The 19,214-nt window shown below is 39.3% G+C and overlaps 1 protein-coding gene across 2 annotated transcripts in view; it reads right to left on the bottom strand.

Moving 5' to 3' along the window:
- SLC25A21 (solute carrier family 25 member 21) overlaps positions 1 to 19,214 on the bottom strand; it is a 480,905-nt gene that overhangs the window by 167,883 nt on the left and 293,808 nt on the right. For both annotated transcript variants that reach the window (XM_081830600.1, XM_081830599.1), the window contains exon 2: positions 13,646 to 13,694. In XM_081830600.1, the coding sequence (XP_081686726.1) occupies positions 13,646 to 13,694 (49 nt within the window). The remainder of the gene's footprint in view (positions 1 to 13,645; positions 13,695 to 19,214) is intronic.

Genomic DNA, 19,214 nt, shown 5'->3' with positions numbered 1-19,214 from the left:
TTTTGGAAGTCATGCATTGTTTTTGTTTTGCAATGAAGCTACGGCCCTATTTGACACTACTATTCTATTAATCCTGGTTGTCTTTGAAAGAGAAAAAACTTAAGATTCCTAATAAATCTTGATAAAAAGAGATTTCTATACCTTTTAATTCATTAAGAGGCCAATTACTGAACTAACAAAAAGAGCTACCTTGGGGAATACAACAGGCTCTACTTACTCCATCTGGCATTATTCATTAACACACACACACACACACACACACACACACAGATTAGCCTCATTAAGTTGTATAAGAAAAAAATAAGATTGTATACACTAAAAACACTTCCTTAAGAAATGTCCAGGCTGGCTTCATGGAGCCCACCTGTCAACAGCATCATGCCCACCAATCTATACACACCTCCTGGGGTCGGGATGAGGTCTTCTCTTCCTAGCTTAGTGGATGGGGGATCATCCATGCACTGGACTGGAAGAAAGATGCTTAAACCTTGGCAGAGGAGAATACACAGGATTGAGGGAGGCTCAACTATCCTGAATCCAGATGACAACTTCTCCATGTCAGGATTAGTAAAGGAGCAGCTGGTACAGAGGTCATGGAAAATTCACTGGCACCGAGCAAATATCTGAATATCATTTCTAATTCTCTGTGGTATAGAACTATAAACCAGAAGATAGGCACTAAAGGAAGAACAGCTTAGGCTATATGAAATGCCCAGATTATGTAGCCAAAGAAATATGTGAATTCCATAAAGTATGTGAATTGCCCTTGTGTGAAGCCTGGCTCATGATTAGAGCAAAATTCAGTCTTAGAATTTTTGTTTTATTTTTCCAAATATACAATTTAAAAAATATATATGTAGTGTCAATTTTTCAATTACAGTCATTCAATAAGTATTTACTGAGCACCTACTTTACACCAGAACTCTTCTAGATACTGCATACCTGCATCAGTGAACAGAGAAAGAAGGTGCTTTGCTTATAGAAGCCTACATTCCAGAGGAAGTTGGACACACAGTTAATGAGAACACACACAAAAAATCAACTTGATGAAATCAAAAGACAAGAGCAAAGATAAATAGGGTAATGAGAAAGAGAGAAACACAGAAGGCTACGTTAGATGAGGTGGCCAGGGAAGATTCTCAGAGATGACAACTGAGCCTAGGTTGAGAAGGAGCTAGTTATTTCAGGAAGAAGGGATACGGGCACACAGGTCCTGAGACAGGAGAGAGCTTGGCGTGTTCAGGGAATAGAGAAATTCCACTGCTGGGTATGTACTAAGATCTCATTTTTAAGCAATGAAAACATGGCTTTGGAAACATAGAACATCATATTGGAAGAAGCCTCTGGAATCACTTAGGGGTATACCCTTAATTTCCAGGTAAAGAATCAAGTCCCAGGGCAGTTCCATTGACTCACACATCTGGGGCCAACAGGGTGATTGGAACGCCGGTCTCCTGTCTTCATCTTCTTGCATGATCTGTTGCCTTTCTGAGTTGATATGTGTTAATGACATTCTCCCTTGACACTGTCCGCAAAGCCTGGAAAGCCTGTGCCAAAGGGACCATCTCTGCTAGCCTGTCCTTTCAGAATGAAAATGGGTCAGAGTTCTAACCGGCTCCCACTTTAGAGCATCTAAAAAACAACAACAAAAAAATCCTTTTTTTTTTTTTTCTTGAATGTACTTGTTACTTTTCAGAATTTAAAAGGACACAAATAGGTGACTTACATTCTAAAGCCTATTTTTTCTTTGAGTATTTAGCAGTATTGAATTAGATCTGAAAATAGACTTTTACCAGGATGTGTTGTGTTTTTTCATAAAAAAGAGAAATGAATATCCCAGATAGACTTTGATTACTCAAAGTTGAGGATATTTGGTTTACTTTTCAATTGTTTTTGCTATAAAAGGAAAGTATGTAAACTGTTAGGTACTTACAAAAGTTTTACCGGAGAAAATATTATTAAATAGCCCCCAAAAGGGAAAATTTTATTCTGTAGGAACTTGGCGCAGAGTATGCAGAATTGCATCCAGAGAATGTACAGCTCTATTTATCATCTTGCAAACTTCTTCATTATGTCAAAACCAAATCTCAGCTGCGCCCTGACTGCAAGGCAAAAGCAATATGGGCTATTTCAGCCATCTGAGCAAGAACATTTTGAGAATTAATCGATTTTCCAGGAATGTTAAACAATTTTATCAATTTTTGGTCAAGGTTCACAGTTAAGATACTACATTATCAGCCTTGAATTCATGTTTGTCTAAAGAAATTTATGATTTTTATTCTTGCTTCACAAAAAGGAAAAACAATCTTCTAGAGTGTCCATAACCATAGTTTTCAGCTGTGCTACAATCCCAACAATTTAGATTTCATTAGGCTTGATTCCCACTACATGCTCAACTCCAAAGCAGCTTTCCCATGGGCCTGGCTTGAGGTTCTAGGGTTCAGCTCACAGTTAGAGCTTTCTCTTCTCAAGCAGCTTCTTTCTCAACACTTTCAAGTTTTCTCACGCTATAGGAAGAGCTTCCTCCACGGTACAAGACACTTAAGGAATATTCCAGTCCTTTTGAGATAAGCACCTGCTCTTTTTTATAGATGCAGATGAGAAGAAACACCCTTGATAAAACAATTTGATTTTCACTGGTGGCAGATTGCTTAGAGCTTGACTAAAAATCATTTAAAATAAGTACGATAGCCAAATACAAGCAAACAGTTTGAACTTTTGCTTTACTTCTTGAATTTAGAGCTAGGGCTTATCTCAAAAAGGCTTTGAATAGCCACTGAAAATAGACATGCTATTAGTTCCAAGTTCTCTACCCCCCAAAACTTTTACTTAAAATAGAAGTTTATCTGAGAAAACTTTATGATTGTTTAAAAAAAAGCTTAGAAAAATATCCCATTTGTTTTTAAACCAAAGTAATCCCAAATCAGTTTATTTTATTATTATTTTATAGTCTTATTAAATTCTAACAACCAAAAACTGGAATTTAAGATGGCTAAGGCAAAATACATCATTATAGGGGAAAGTGTGTTGGGCACTGGCTAAATAAGTAGATTAATGAAACTGTTGAAAATTTAAAAACAATTGGATAAAACTCTGGATGGGGGCTGGGGTTGGGGGGAGAAACAGAGGAAATAGTTTTCATGCTGATGCTCATTTTAGAAGTAATTCACTTTCCCATGACAAAGATAAGAAAGCCATTTAAGAATTATTTACCTTTCAGCTTAAGGAAGAAAGGAAAGGAAAGGAAAGGAGAAAGGAAAGGAAAGGGAAGGGAAGGGAAGGGAAGGAAATAAAGGGAAGGGAAAGGAAGGGAAGGGAAGAGAAGGAAAGGAAAGGAAAGGAAGGGAAAGGAAAGGAAAGGAAGGGAAAGGAAAGGAAAGGACAGGAAAGGAAAAAGAAAGATGTTTGGAGAAGCCCATTGACAGGCATGAAGAATGCATGGGTGCTTTTCCTTCTCATCCTCCAGGCTGGGATCATTATAGAAGGAGAAGCTTTTGCAGTTAAGCAGAAGGAAGAGAGAGGTATCAAAACAGAACACATGTTATATTATTACCTAAGGGAGAATCTTCTAAGCCCATTTAGTTAGTTGGGGAATAATAGCTACTGTACTTTAAATAAACACCAAATCTTTATTTTAAAAACTTAGACAAAAACACAAATGAAGGGAAGATTAAACACTTTACAAAGGTTCCACAATGTGAGTCGTAAAAATAGCATGCTCCTCTAGGGAGTAATTTAAAAAAAGAATTCCATTTACAAAAAGAAAAAAAAAAAAAGAAAAAAGAAAAGGCAAGAAAAAAGAAGGAAAGAAAGAGGAAACAAGAGTTCAAGATTATAAAGTGAGTTACAGCGGATTTAACATAATTGAGCTTTGTTATTTTATGTGGAGGGAACTGACTGGATTTTTTTAAAAAGAAAGGATTTTCTCTTTATGAATAAATCTGAAAAATAATTTAGCATACGGTAGCAAGATTATTCTGCATAAGATATTTGGGACCAATTTTCCTCCCAATGTCTCAGAGCAATAGGTCTCTAGTTGTCCTCTCATTCTATCTTGTCCTCATTGGCCTGAGCTCTGCAAAGGAACCTCTGTCCTTCCACTTCCATTCATTACTAACAAAGCAGTTTACATAAATGAAACCAAATAAAGAGATTATTAAAACTACTTAGTAACAACAAAGACTGACATGCACCTAGTACTACGAGTAAGGAAACTATTGTCGAGTAACGAAACTATTGTAACCAACCCAGCCTAGGGCCTAGCCTTATGTCCAATGGGAAGGACCACCAAATGTGAGGGAGGGAAAGACTTTCTACTGTCAACCCTTGTGGGTGTTCTGATACAACATTTGTTATCCCAAAGAGAGGCAGAACATTGTTAAAGTAAAAATCCCAACCAGTAGGGGCACCTGGATGGCTTCATCATTTAAGCGTCTGACTCTTGATTTTGCCTAAGGTCATGATCTCAGGGTCCTGAGATGGAGGCCCCCATCGGAACCCCTCTTCCATGTCCTTCTCCCCTGCTTGCTCTCTCTCTCAAAAAAAAATAATAATAAATAAATAAATATATCCCAGCAGTAATATTGATGAAATCTCTTCATGGGGTCATGGCCTATTATCCCTAAACTCTCTGCCTTTCTCCAGAAAGTTAACACCAATCTAGAATGTAGACATGCAGCATTCTTAACAGTGCACAAAATAGGATTATTTTCTCTAGTTTTAAGGTCACGCTTAAGTTATATTTGTCTTTTTAATTAAATCATTACATAAATGTGGGACCTTTTAAAGTTTGTCATGTACTCATTGGCAATGATGAATTTGATTTGTAATAAAGCACTTAGGTGGGAGCAAATGGCATTTTACTTTATTTTTAAAGATTTATTTATTAATTTGAGAGAGAGAGCACAAGTGGGAGGGGCAGAGGAATAAGGAGAGAGAATCTCAGGCAGACTCTGTGCTGAGCATGGAGCCTGATGCAGGACTCGATCCCATGACCCTGAGATCAGGACCTGAGCTGGAACCAAGAGTTGGATGCTTAACCAACTACACTAACCAGGCACCCCACAAATGGCATTTTAAAGCACATATTTATTCATTTATGTATTCACAGCAGTTCTATGATGTAATAAGCAGGGCATAGTTAATTTTCACCTCTATCCTGCCCAAATGTATAGTCCATGTTGTGCACCATTTTTGATTTGATTATGTTAATAAATAAAATCTGCACGGAAAAGAATGACAATCAATGCAGAGTCACATTCTGCTCATCACCTAGTACTTCCTTGCTTTCAGTAACTACAAAAAAAAGACACTTCAGTTAAATAAAACAAATCCCAAAGAAACCCTAGTATGGTCACGCAACCTCAAAAGTGAAGTTGGAGTTATATATACTCACATGTATTCAGGGATATTGTGACCATTTCATACTGTTATATGTTGCCATTGATTGATTTAGCTACAATGAAGAAGTCCCAATAAAAATATAGTTTATAAAAATGTGGTTCTACTCCTTACTTACTTTACTTCAGACACATTCTCTCCATGGTTAGAAATAAACCATGACAGTGGTCTAGCCCTGAATTTCTACGGATGATGAGAAATCAGGCATAACCATGGTCTAACCCTGAATGTGATCTTAATGTTTTATACCACGGACAAATCGTTAACATATGGAAATAACCCTCTCGGCTGCTCTGTTAATTTTTTTTAATCCTATAGACTCTCCTGTTTCCACTCTATACTCCATCCTAACTTTTCCCGCTGCTCTCTTCCCATTTTGAAAGGATTCTTCTCTTCTTTTTTTAAAAGGATCTACTGGGGAAAAACATTCTTCATTCCTTGTTCCCACCCTGCTGTTCTGTTGGCCCCAATGGCTGCTCAATGTTCCTTCTCCAACCTCTAAATTAAGTGTTCGTTTTCAAGTTCATGGCTGGTCCCCTTCTACCCCCTGTAAAGGGAGGCTGTGGATGCTCCCCAGTTCTTAGCTCCTCGCTCTCTACTGGGCTCCCCACAAAGCAGCCTCTCTCCACAGCCGTCCTCAGATTTCTCTTTTTAATAAAGTTTGTGGTGGGCTAATGCCTCTAAATCATTTTTACCCATCACAGCCATTTACCTTCCCTCTGTAACAACCAATGCTCACTCCTCTCCCATCTTCTGGCATTGATTGTTTGCCTCTGTAACCTCACTCAGTAGGACAATATGTGTTTTTTTCTGGCTGTAGATAACACTCTCCCATAGCACTCTCACAAACCACAGAATGAGCTCTGCAAGGGAACCTCTGTCCTTCCAATTCCATTCATTACTAACAAAGCAGTTTACATAAATGAAACCAAGGAGAACCACAGGTAAATGAAATGTTTAACACACACACACAGAGAAACAGAGAGAGAGAGAGAAGGAATTCTTTACATGGAGACTTTTTACAGAACATTTAGCAATGTTTCCCAAAGGCTGACCCAGTGAGCAGTCTGGGATCCTTGCTTAAGATTCACCCAGGAGGGTGTTAAACAGAAATGTCAGTAGGCCCACTCCTAGAGTTTTGGATTCAGCAGGTCTGGGATATGGGAGCCACCAACAGAGAGTGTAAATCAATCTCAACAACTTGAGTAAAAGCCCCATAAGCACATAGAACAATGTGTGGATGCCAAGTTTTCAATCCATGTGAGTCTTTAGAATTCACACAGTGATTAATATGTTTTGAGAGAAGTATGATAAGACTTTTCAGTGCAAGTTAAGTCCTGATGGGAGGGAGGATGAAAGCCAAGGTATGTACCGGCCTGTCCACTCACCAGCAGCCTGTAACTGTGTCTCTGTAAGGAGATGTGAAAATGCCTCTCCCCTTCTCGCCTTCCCCGGCACCCACCAGAAAATGTGCCTTGCAGCTCTTTGCCAGGACGTGCTTTTGAAAGATCAGTCCTTACAGGATCAGTAATTTATTTAGTTTGCACCTGATTTATGCCTCATTCAAAAATGAAACAAAACAAAAATGATTAAAAATGACTGCGGGCGAAACAGAATGAACACCTCAGTAATTCTCTCTTCCTGAAGCACAACAAACCATTTCCCTTCCCGGAAATAAAAGTGTGAAAGGGATGTATGCTAAAACCCCCTCGGACTGTGACGGGGATAAATCTTTGGGGCTTCTGATTGCCACTTTCCCCACATGGGTACAAACCTTCAAATGCTTATGGAGTAAAATTCCCTTCCACCTAGGACCCTACTCATTTGCAACTGTTAACCCATTCCAAGCAAGAGTATTCTTCCTAAGGAACCACAGGGCCAGAACTCTTTCCCCTTAAAGAATTCCTTTCCCATTGCATTCCAGGCCTGTGCTGTCTAATCCGGGAACCACTGGCCACATGTGCCTATGGAGCATTTGAGATGTGACCGACTCGTCAGTATTGAGATGTGCTCTAAGTGTAAAACATGCACCAGATTTCAAGGATTGAGTATTTCAAAAAAGAACGTAAAGCCCTCTTTTTTTAATCCTATAGACTCTCTTACTTCCACTCTATACTCCATCCTAACTTTTCCCGCTGCTCTCTTCCCATTTTGAAAGGATTCTTCTCTTCTTTTTTTAGAAGGATCTACTGGGGAAAAACATTCTTCATTCCTTGTTCCCACCCTGCTGTTCTGTTGGCCCCAATGGCTGCTCAATGTTCCTTCTCCAACCTCTAAATTAAGTGTTCGTTTTCAAGTTCACGGCTGGTCCCCTTCTACCCCCTGTAAAGGGAGGCTGTGGATGCTCCCCAGTTCTTAGCTCCTCACTCTCTACTGGGCTCCCCACAAAGCAGCCTCTCTCCACAGCCGTCCTCAGATTTCTCTTTTTAATAAAGTTTGTGGTGGGCTAATTTTTATGTTGATTAACATGCTGTGATGACAGTGTTTTGGACATAGGAGGTTGAACTGGATATATTGTTAAAACGAATTTTACCTGTTTCTTTTTACTTTTTAAAGTGTGGCTATTAGAAAACTTAAAATTACCTATGTGTCGTGCCTTTTATTTTGATTAGCTGGCGCTGCCCTAGATGAAGTTCAGCATTTTGCTTTCCATCTCAAAGCTTGTCACACTTGCTCTCTGGGCACCTTCAGTCCCCTGGGCTGGTTCAATCCGGCCTGCTTGCATTTTGGCACCCCTGGAACTCCACCGCAGGCTTGACATGTTTTTGCCCACCATCCTATCAAGTAATTTCTCCTCTTTTATTTCAACAGATTCTCACTTCCCACCTCTTCTATGAAATCTTACCTTTTTTTTTTTTTTTAAAGAGGAAGAAATCCTACCTTTTTAAATGAAGACAACACAGCTGCACATTATTCACTTTCTAGACATTCAGCTTTGGCCATAGAACTCATAGGGCTATTATTTCTGATGGCTACCAAGTGCTCACTTATTCATTTATTCATTGGCATTTGCTGGGCACCGCCTGGAGGCCAGGCACTCAGCCCTAAATAATGTCAGCACATAGCCCTAAAATGATATGCGGAATGATGTCAACAGGAACACATAGATGAAACTGATGCTCTCCTGTCCTCAGACCCAGAAGGACTATCTACTTGCAAACACCCTCCCGAGAAAAGATTTAAATGTAGTGCTCATATAAAACAGGTCTTCCGGCTTGGAAACTTGAAACTGCCTGATTCCGTATTAAACATTTCCCCTCTCCCACATTTTTTATTCTCCCTTGTGTTCCCTTGACTACCTTACAAACTCTATTTGTCTCTGCAGTCCCTTTTCCTTTGCTGATATAGTATAAAACACCTTATAAGCATATGTATATATAAACACCATCTACGTGTATACCCTCATTTATTTCTCATGGTGATGTAGACGCCATGGTTGTTCCCATTTAAAGCTTGGGAAACTTAGGCACAGGGAAGTTTAGTAATTTACCTGATGTTATGCAGATAATAAGTGAAGAAGCAGGATTTGAACCCAGGCTGCCTAATTCTACAGCCGGAGTTCTTAAGAGTACACACAAATGCCAAAGCCCATGTAAGCTCGAAGCTGCCGGGACCATTTGGTGTCAAGTAAGAGAAGCACCCCACCCTCAAATGAAGCCTATATAGGAAAAGGAAAGCTGAAGGGAGAGAGGGAGAGAGAGAGAGAGAGAGGATATGAGAGAGATATGAGATATTACTGATTATTTTATTTGAATCCCTGGAGTACAAAGCCAGAAACTACCTTTGGTCTTCCCAGTTATACAAGTGCATAGAGTCTTTCATCATTTGTAGTTATGCGTTCTTAACCAGAGGGTCCACCCACAATTGTATACAAAGTTTCTTGTATACAAACTATAAAAGAACTATAAAAGAGTGTATATGCATGTTTCTAGGAAGAATCTCAAAGGACAACTTGATTCTACATAACTGCCATGTATATAGCATCTTAGCCAAATTTCCTCTGCTAAAATCACAGACCTGTACCTCTGAAACAAATAATACATTATATGTTAAAAAAAAGAAGAAGATAGTAGGAAGGGAAGAATGAAGGAGGGGGAGATTGGAGGGGGGAGATGAACCATGAGAGACGATGGACTCTGAGAAACAAACTGAGGGTTCTAGAGGGGAGGGGGGTGGGGGATGGGTTAGCCTGGTGATGGGTATTAAAGAGGGCACGTATTGAATGGAGCACTGGGTGTTATACGCAAACAATGAATCATGGAACACTACATCAAAAACTAATGATGTAATATATGGTGATTAACATAACGTAATAAAGAAATGCAAAAAAAAATAAAATAAGGTGGGCACATTTGGAACAAGGCAGTTGTCATGTGGCTAGCCTATGCTTACATTAGGTCTATCCCTGGAGCTACACTTATATGAAGCAGAATACAGCATTTCTTGTATAAAGGCAAGTGCCACAGTGCCTGAAATCCTTTATCGATTATAACTTCTAATCATCTTTTAAAATGCAAAGTGAGTGCATATTAAAACTGATAAATTGAAAATGCATGCTTGAAATCTAAGTGTCCATCAATGGATGAATGGGTAAAGAAAATGTGGCATATATATGTGTATGTACATACATATATATGTATATATTTTGTACATACATATATATATATACAATATACACTATATACAATGGATATTGTTTAGTCATAAAAAAGAAGGAAATCCTGCCATTTGCGACAACATGGATGGACCTTGAGGGCATTACGCTAAGTGAAATCAGTCAGACAGAAAAACAACTACCATATGATCTCACTTACATGTGAAATCTGAAAAAGAAAAAAAAGAAAAAGAAAGAAAGAAATGAAATTTATAGATAAAAAGAACAGATTGGTGGTTGCCAGAGCCTGGAGGTGGGGGGTGGGTGAAATGCGTGAAGGGGGTCAAAAGGTACAAACTTCCAGTTATAAAATAAATAAGCCCTGGGGATGTCACGTACAGCATGGTGATATAGTTAATAATACTGTATTGCATATTTGAAAGTTGCTAAGAGAGTAGATCTTAAAAGTTCTTATCACAAGAAAAAAATTTGTAACTATGTATGGTGTCAGATGTTAACTAAACTTACTGTGGTGATCATTTTGCAATATATATAAATATCAAATTATTATGTTGTACACCTAACACTAACCTAATGATATGTCAATTATATCTCAATAAAAAAAAAACAGGAAGAAAAGAAAATGCTTGCTTATGTCAGATCTTTCTCCAAACCTCACTAAAATGACAGCTTTTCAGTCCTGGTTCTGTTTGTCTTCAGATCCGTTTCTTGTTCCTCCCTCATTCTGCTCTGCTTTATTATACAGAAAGACTGCCCTCTGCTAGGCTGGGCTTCTTGACTTCCATGGTTCAGCAAATAGAAGCACTGGTGGGAGACTGAAGACTGGGGAGAAAGGAGAAAGTAGAGGATTTTTCTCCCTCCCTGTCTGCCTCGGGCAGTGAACATGGCAATGGTTGGGGCTCCAGCTACCGCGACACAGATCTACTACAGTTCTAGCTTCCACCAGGTAACCTTGACCCTTGGGCTCAGGTCATACCACCACCTCCCTTTGCCCTCAGCCTGGGGTAACAGAATTGATCATTACAAAGTTAAAAAAGAAAGGAAGATTTACAAAGTTAAAAAAGAAAGAGATCCCTGTAAAGGATGACTTTGGAAATGCATTTTTAGAATCTGTTATCTTTCATTCAACAAAGAAAAGAATCAGGCCACAAATAGAACCCAAAAAGAAAACACTAAACTCTAAGAAGTAAACGCTTATTTTGCTATATACTTCAGCACATGAGATATTGTTGAAAATGAACCATTTCCATGCTCAGATTCAGTCACTGTACTACCCTTCAAGTAATAATATCCAAGGAGAGGCGAAAGCAGCCCAGAAAGAGGTTTGGTCTGGTATACATTACCCCCACTTTGACAATGCCAGCAACAATTTAGAATCCAGTGCCCTTGATGACATTAAGGAAAGTGACCTGCTAAAGTGACTAATGTTACATGGTTTCATGTATTATCTCTTACAGTTTACAGTCTATCTTATTTAGAAATACAGTCATCTCCTGTCCGACATAATAGTGAAAAGATTTCAGCATCTCGTCTGTCCTGTCCACTCCCTATCACCTGTGTGTAAGTACCCAGTGATAAATGCTCCCAACCTTTGCACATTCTACTTCTGTTGCAAAGTCAGTTGCATATTATTTTGGACTTTCGTTTACTCTATGATTGTGAGTCTTTATTCAACGTACTTTTTATTGTTATGCAGGTCAAAAGTAATCCCATATCCAATTCCCTTCTTCTTCAGGGCATCTGGAAGAATTATATTTCCCTCCCTGCTGAAGTTAGACAAGAGCATGTGACTAATTCCAATCAATGAATGCCATTTTCATGAAAATATCTATGTAACAAAGAGGATATAAAGCCCCAGCAACTTGGCACATCCATTTCAAGAAATATTCTATTCAAATCCAGTACCACGAAATAATATAGTTTTTGAAATTTATATTAACTCATCAGACTGTGAACTCTTTGAGGACAGAGCTTGCTTGGAACCCACACACACTAGATACTTAATAAGTGAATGAATGAATAACTGAATGAATGAATGAAAAACTGCAATTTCAATATCATGTCTTATTTAAATCATTCTTATTTCTCCTGTATGCTCCCTTGAACACTTTGCTAATTTAGGAAATTACCCTTAAGAGAGACAATTTATTCCTCAGAGAGGCTAGCAACAATATTCTGGCTTTTCAAAGGTTAGTATGGAATCCAAGAAGGAAATGCCAGTGAGTTTTGCATTCTGTTTTGAACCCTATAAAAAGATGGCCCAGGGAGTGCATGTAATTTTACATTTGAATGTAATTTGTGGTTTTCTTTCTCCATGTGGGTTTGGTGATTTGAGGCTGTTATGGACTGAACATTTGCATCCCCCTAAATCCATATATTGGAGCCCTAACCCCAGTGTGATGGTATTTGGAGGTGGGGCCTTTGGGGAGGTAGTTAGGTTTAGATGATGTCATGAGGTTAGATGAGGTGGAGCCCCAGTGATGGGATCAATGCTCTTATAAGTAGAGGGAGAGACAGCAGAGCTGCCTCTCTCCCTCATGTGAAGCTACAACAAGAAGGTGTTTACAAGTCAGGTAGTGGGCCTTCGCCAAGAACCAAAATGACCACTACTTTGATCCTTGACTTCCCAGCCTCCAGAACAATAATAAATGTCTGCTGCTTAAGCCACCCAGTCTATAGTATTTTGTTACAGTTGCCTGAGCTAAGACAGAGGCCAAATTCTCAGCTCCTCTATCTCCTTTAGAAATGTAATATTATTTGCATGATACAGCCACTTTCCCTTGCTTTCAGCAGCCAGCTGAAGATTCTGCTGCTTTAGGTAAATTAAGCAACATGTCCATTCAATAATTAGCCTGATGCTTTAAGCATTTTCTAACTTTGGTTTGTTCGGCCACCATTGTTGCAAGGCACTATTTGCTATGGAGCGCCAACCCAGGTATGGTGTTCTTGGGTTTTACACAAGGCAAATAAATGGAAACTTTCACTCAACTGTAACAGCTTCTAATTTTAGAAAATAGAGAGTTCAGTAATTCAGCCACAGATTTAACTTTTTAAAAAAATGCTCTAGATCATATTAAAACCCACATGATTTCTTTTTTCACTCTGTAAATAGTTTTAAAACACTGCCCTGATTTGTGTTTCCCTGCAAGAGCAAATGCATTTTCCTAGAAATATGGCATTTTGCATTGGCAAACAGTTGTAGGAATAAATTCTTTAAGCACCATTTGAGGAGTTTACTTGAAAGTTTGGAGTCTCACACCAAAATGCTATTAAATAGCAATCTGTTACATGCAATGCCAAATGAAAGTCTGCTGTCATAATTCACTAAAGTTTAGTTTCTGCATCATTTTGATAAATTTACTTTGCTTACCAGCTTCGCCACAAATCATACCTTATGGCTGTCATGTGAAGGCAGTAAAATACCATACACTTTCAGATGACCTCTATCCAAAATGCTTTTTCCCTGTTCATATTTTATCTGTCAAATAGCATTTTCTTTCAGAAGTAAATATAAATGCCATTATTGGGAGAAGCTACCGGCCTAGGGCAAGTTCTAGCATTTAGTGTTCTGACAGATCTTAATTTGGATATCAGCCAAAGTCAATAAGACTTGTTCATGCAGAACCTTACCTGGTTTTCACCACATCGAGGGGGTGCATCAGGCAAATTTCTACAAGACCTGAAAGATGAGAAAGAAAAGTCCAATAAACACTTATGTAAACACTGGTTCTTGTTTCCTTGACCCCATTGATTTCTCAAGTATGAAGATTCAAATGAAAATTGGGGCTTTGGAAATGACAGCAGGTAGTTAGAGACTAGTAGCAAAAGACAAGAGTATAAGTGCTCCACCAAGCATGGGGGTGGGGCGCTAGGGGAAAGAAAATGAAAGAGGAATCAGATGTCAGAAATCCCAATCATCTAGGCAGGAATTATTGTGTACGATTCCAGTCCAACAGATAGATATACGTCAAAGGGAGGGAGGAAAGAAAAGGTAAGAAGGGAGAGAAGCTCTTTCAGCAGCCCCACCACTGCCACTCACAACAAATCATAGTCTCAGTCTTGGTGAACATGAAATAAAGATAATGAGGCCTGTTATCTCATGAGGTAGTTATGAGGATCCAACACACATTTAATACATTAATAACCTAACAGAGAAAGCGTATTAAGTGTTCATTGCATGCTGGGCAGTATTCTAAGCAGTACTTAGATGATCTCATTTAATCCTCCCAAGAGCTTGTTGTGATAGGAGGTATTATTATCCCCATTTTACAGATGAGATCACTGAGGCACACAAGTTTAAATAACCTGTCTAAGATCTCACAGCTAAGAAGTACGTAGTAACCCCATAAAGCCCATGATTTTAACCATTGCACACCAAGAAAGAATTTCTATACCTTCTTGCAAATCACTTGCAAAGCCCTCCCTCCTGTTGTCCGAGCACAGAAGACCACTCAATTACAAACTACTGGCATGTAACAACATAGCAGTAAAAGTAGTTTTATGTACTTGGGTAGTACAAATAATTACAGCATAGTTGCAGTCTCGTAGTAGTAATAATCATAACAGTTACCTTACCTGCAGCCCCTACATAGTGATGGTCATGTAACACACATTATCACCGGTATGCACAACTACTAGGCAAGGTAAATATGTATCAGCAGCAGCAGCAAAACAGAGGTTGATAGTGTTGGTTGATTTGCCCAAAAGCCATAGTATTTGTGAGTAGTTTCTTAAGGGCAGAACATTTACCACTCTTTCCATTTGCAAACTAACTCAATTTGAGCTTAGCTGTGATTTAGTTCTCCTTTCCCATTCCATATTTTACAGACAAATGTCTTTTACTCCCCACGCTGGTAAGGTCCAGGAAGCACAAAGGGCCTGCACCTCCCTGAAGTCCTGCCTTCCTTCCACAGAAGTTTAGGGAATTCTTCCTGCGTAAGCCTGCTATACAGTTACAAAGCCCATATATTGACCCAAAACAACTGTCTTACTTTGACTAAAACTAATACAATCCAATATTAACGTCTGTGCCACAGGTTTCCCAGCAGGAATGCTCCTTAGTGGTTGGTAACCAAATCACTGACCCAATCGGAGTCTCATTGTCTAGAGATGGGAGGAGCAAGCGTAGGACCGCGGGGGCAACAGAAATGCTAGGCGCAATGGCAAAACCTCTGGGCACTGCTTTGACTTCAGGAATAAGCTCCGTTACTCAAGATTGCATGGGTGGGTTTCTTCCTTGAAACCCGTAAAGTCTTTTTTTTTTTTTAAGATTTTATTTATTTGACAGAGAGAGACACAGCGAGAGAGGGAACACAAGCAGGGGGAGTGGGAGAGGGAGAAGCAGGCTTCCCGCGGAGCAGGGAGCCTGATGCGGGGCTCGATCCCAGGACTCTGGGATCATGACCCGAGCCGAAGGCAGATGCCCAACGATTGAGCCACCCAGGCTCCCGAAACCCGTAAAGTCTTAATACACGTCCTCTTGCTTTAATATTCACATTCACCTTGAAGTAAGATCCTTATCCTGATGCTTTCAGGGAATGATAATTAACTCCTAGGGGCATCAGTTCCTTATGTGTAAAGGGAAAAGTTAAATGGTCTATAGTACCTTAAGGTCTCATATTCTATATTTATTTATTCTTGAATCTGATTTATATATGTATATGTTTTATTTATTTATTTATTTATTTATTTATTTATTTATTTATTGGACAGTGGGAGAGAGAGAAGGGGGAGGGAGGGGCAGAGGGAGAGGGAGAGACTCTTAAGCAGGCTCTATGCTCAGTGGGCCTCCATCTCAAAACCCTGAAATCATGACCTAAGCCGAAATCAAGAGTCAGACACTTACCCAGCTGAGCCACCCAGGCACCCCTATAAGTTTTACTTATAGTTCTAATTTAAACTTTATTATATTAGCTAGAAGAGAATAAGGCTCTAATGCCATAAATAGGATTTGCCCTGGAAACTCAGACTTGTAAAATAACATTCTTATCAAGCACTGTAAGAAGCATCTATTAAGTGTACTTATTTTTTTTTTAAGATTTATTTATTTATTTGAGAGAAAGAGTGTGTTGTGAGGGAGGGGAGGGGCAGAGGGAGAGGGAGAGAAGCAGACTCCTACTGAGCATGGAGCCCCACGTGGGGCTGGATCCCACAACCCTGAGATCATGACCTGAGCCGAAAGCAAGAGTTGGCCACTTAAGTGACTGAGCCACCAGGCGCCCCTATTAAGTGCACTTATATGCATCTCATGAACATAAAGGAATAAGACACTCAGAATCAGTTTACCGAAGCGAGTACACAGTTTCCCCACTGACATGGCATTAGAAAGCAAACAAAATATTAAACACCAAATAGCCCCAGTTGGTATATCTCTCAAAAATTTACTATAGGAACCAACAATTCCAACAATTTATTAAAACTAATAGCAGAATTCAAAGAATCTGTTCACATTTATGTATACCTATTTGCAAAAATTGTTCTACTTTCCTGTTTGCTAATGGGCATTTCTGGTAGTAAGTAGATACTACATTATATTATTACAGTTTGGGGGTTACTTAAAATTATTTTCTAACCTCTGGTATGCCCTGAAATAGTCATTTTATCCAACAAACTTACATTGGTTGTCTTTTATGTGTCTAGTGTTGAAGATAGAGTCTAGTGAGGGGAACAGACGCACAAGAACAATAATGCATGGGAGGAGGTGCAATGTTCAGAGTTTATGGAAACACAGCAGAGAGAGGCCCCTGATCCAGCCTGGAGTTGGGGGAGGTGTGGAAAAGGGACTTGAGGCTGAAAGAGGGTAAAATGAGTGTCAGGCATAGAGGAGACACTGCACACAGAAAGAAGGAAATAGGTATTATTTGTTTCAGGGGTACAGGTCTGCGATTCAACAGATACATTATATGTTAAAAAAAAAAAAGAAGATAGCAGGAAAGGAAAAATGAAGGGGGGAAATCAGAGGGGGAGATGAACCATGAGAGACTATGGATTCTGAGAAACAAACTGAGGGTTCTAGAGGGGAGGGGGTGGGGGATGGGTTAGCCTGGTGATGGGTATTAAAGAGGGCACACCTGAATGGAGCACTGGGTGTTATACGCAAACAATGAATCATGGAATACTACATCAAAAACTAATGATGTAATGTATGGTGATTAACATAACATAAAAAAAAAAGAAGGAAATAAGAAAGAACATGATGAACATTGCTGTAGCTGAGGGTTGAAGGCAGGACACAGCAAGAGATGAGGCTCTAAGTGTATATATATATAAAGGTCAGGGTCAGATTCATGCTCAGGCACTTGTAGTTCATCCCATCGGCCAAGAGGAGCCAGTAAAAGATATTTTTAAAAAATAGTTCCTTGGTTGTTTTTTCTTATTCGTAATGTATTCCATGTTCATTGAAGACATTTTGAGGGATTTTAAGCAGAAGTGAGATATTAGCCTCAGTTAACATGTTCTCCCAAGAATAAGCAATATGTTCAGTAATCCTCCCACTGCTCCCAATTACATATTCACATGAAAACACATGAGCACTGAGGCTCCAACCCTTACCCTTTGGTTACCAGTAAAAGCCCCACCTCTCATCACAGCATAGATGGGCCGATGTCCCATGTACCTCTAAGTCTGAAAGAGTCAATGCCCATCTATGAAACTAAATTATAACTTGGCCAATAGGCAAGTCTGACTTAAATTGTCAAATAGAACATGTTTAGTCCAGAATCTCTTAGTTGTTCATTCATCGTCGGTTTTTTTTTTAATTAATTTATTTTTTAAAGATTTTATTTATCTATTTGACAGAGAGAGACACAGTGAGAGAGGGAACACAAGCATGGGGAGTGGGAGAGGGAGAAGCAGGCTTCCCGCGGAGCAGGGAGCCGGATGCGGGGCTTGATCCCAGGACCTTGGGATCATGACCTGAGCCAAAGGCAGACGCCTAAGGACTGAGCCACCCAGGCACCCCTCATCGTCGTTTTTAAGCAAAACAAACCATTTTCTAGAATTCAAGTTAGCAGCAAAATGCATCAGAAGCAGAAAGAATAGATATGTTGGAAATGATATGGAAATAGTTCAGAGTTAAGTCTGGATTGACTCGGGGTGAGAATGGCTGCTTGTTGTCCTCTACTGGGTAGCTAAGGACTGTGAGACTCTGATGATGACAATGACTATTTTTTGCTTTAAACCATGTTTGTTTGTTTATTTATTTATTTTGTAATTCTTTATTTAAGTTCAATTTAGTTAACATAAGCTATATTATTAGTTTCAGGGGTAGAATTTAGTGATTCATCAGTTGGGTATAACACCCAGTGGTCATTATATCAAGTGCCCTCCTTAATGCCCATCACCCAATTATCCCTTCCCCCCTCCCACCTCCCTTCCAGCAGCCCTCTGTTTCCTAGAGTTCAACATCTCTTATGGTTTGCCTCCTTCTCTATTTTTATCTTATGTTAATTTTTCCTTCCCTTCACGATGTTCCTCTGTTTTGTTTCTTGAATTCGACATATGAGTGAAATCATATGCGATTTGTCTTTCTCTGATGGACTTATTTCCATTAGCATAATACCCTCTAGTTCTTTCCATGTCGGTGCAAATGGCAAGATTTCATTCTTTTTGATGGCTGAGTAGTATTCCACTGTATTTATATACTACCTCTTCTCTATTCATTCATTTGTCAATGGACATCTGGGCTCTTTTCATATTTTGGCTATTGTGGACATTGCTGCTATAAACATCAGGGTGCATGTGCCCATTCAAATCCATAGTTTTGTATCCTTTGGGTAAATATCTAGTAGTACAATTGCTGGGTCCTAAGATAATTCTATGTTTAACTTTTTGAGGAACCTCCATACTGTTTTCCAGAGTGGCTGCACCAGTTTGCATTCCCACCAACAGTGTAAGAGTGTTCCCCTTTCTCCGCATCCTCGCCAACATCTGTCATTTCCTGAATTGTTAATTTGGGCCATTCTGATTGGTGTGAGGTGGTATCTCATTGAGGTTTTGATTTGGATTTTCCTGATGCTGAGTGACGTTGAGCACTTTTTCATGTGTCTGTTGGCCATTTGGATGTCTTCTTTGGAAAACTGTCTGCCCATTTCTTGATTGGATTATTTGTTCTTTGGATGTTGAGTTTGATAAGTTCTTTATAGATTTTGGATACTAGCCCTTTATCTGATATGTCATTTGCAAATATCTTCTCCCATTC

Source organism: Leptonychotes weddellii, chromosome 9, assembly GCF_054177405.1.
Source record: "Leptonychotes weddellii isolate Sample4059 chromosome 9, ASM5417740v2, whole genome shotgun sequence".
NCBI classification, from domain to species: domain Eukaryota; kingdom Metazoa; phylum Chordata; class Mammalia; order Carnivora; family Phocidae; genus Leptonychotes; species Leptonychotes weddellii.
Note: the sequence above shows the minus strand (reverse complement) of the source record. Positions and strands in the feature narration are given on the sequence as shown.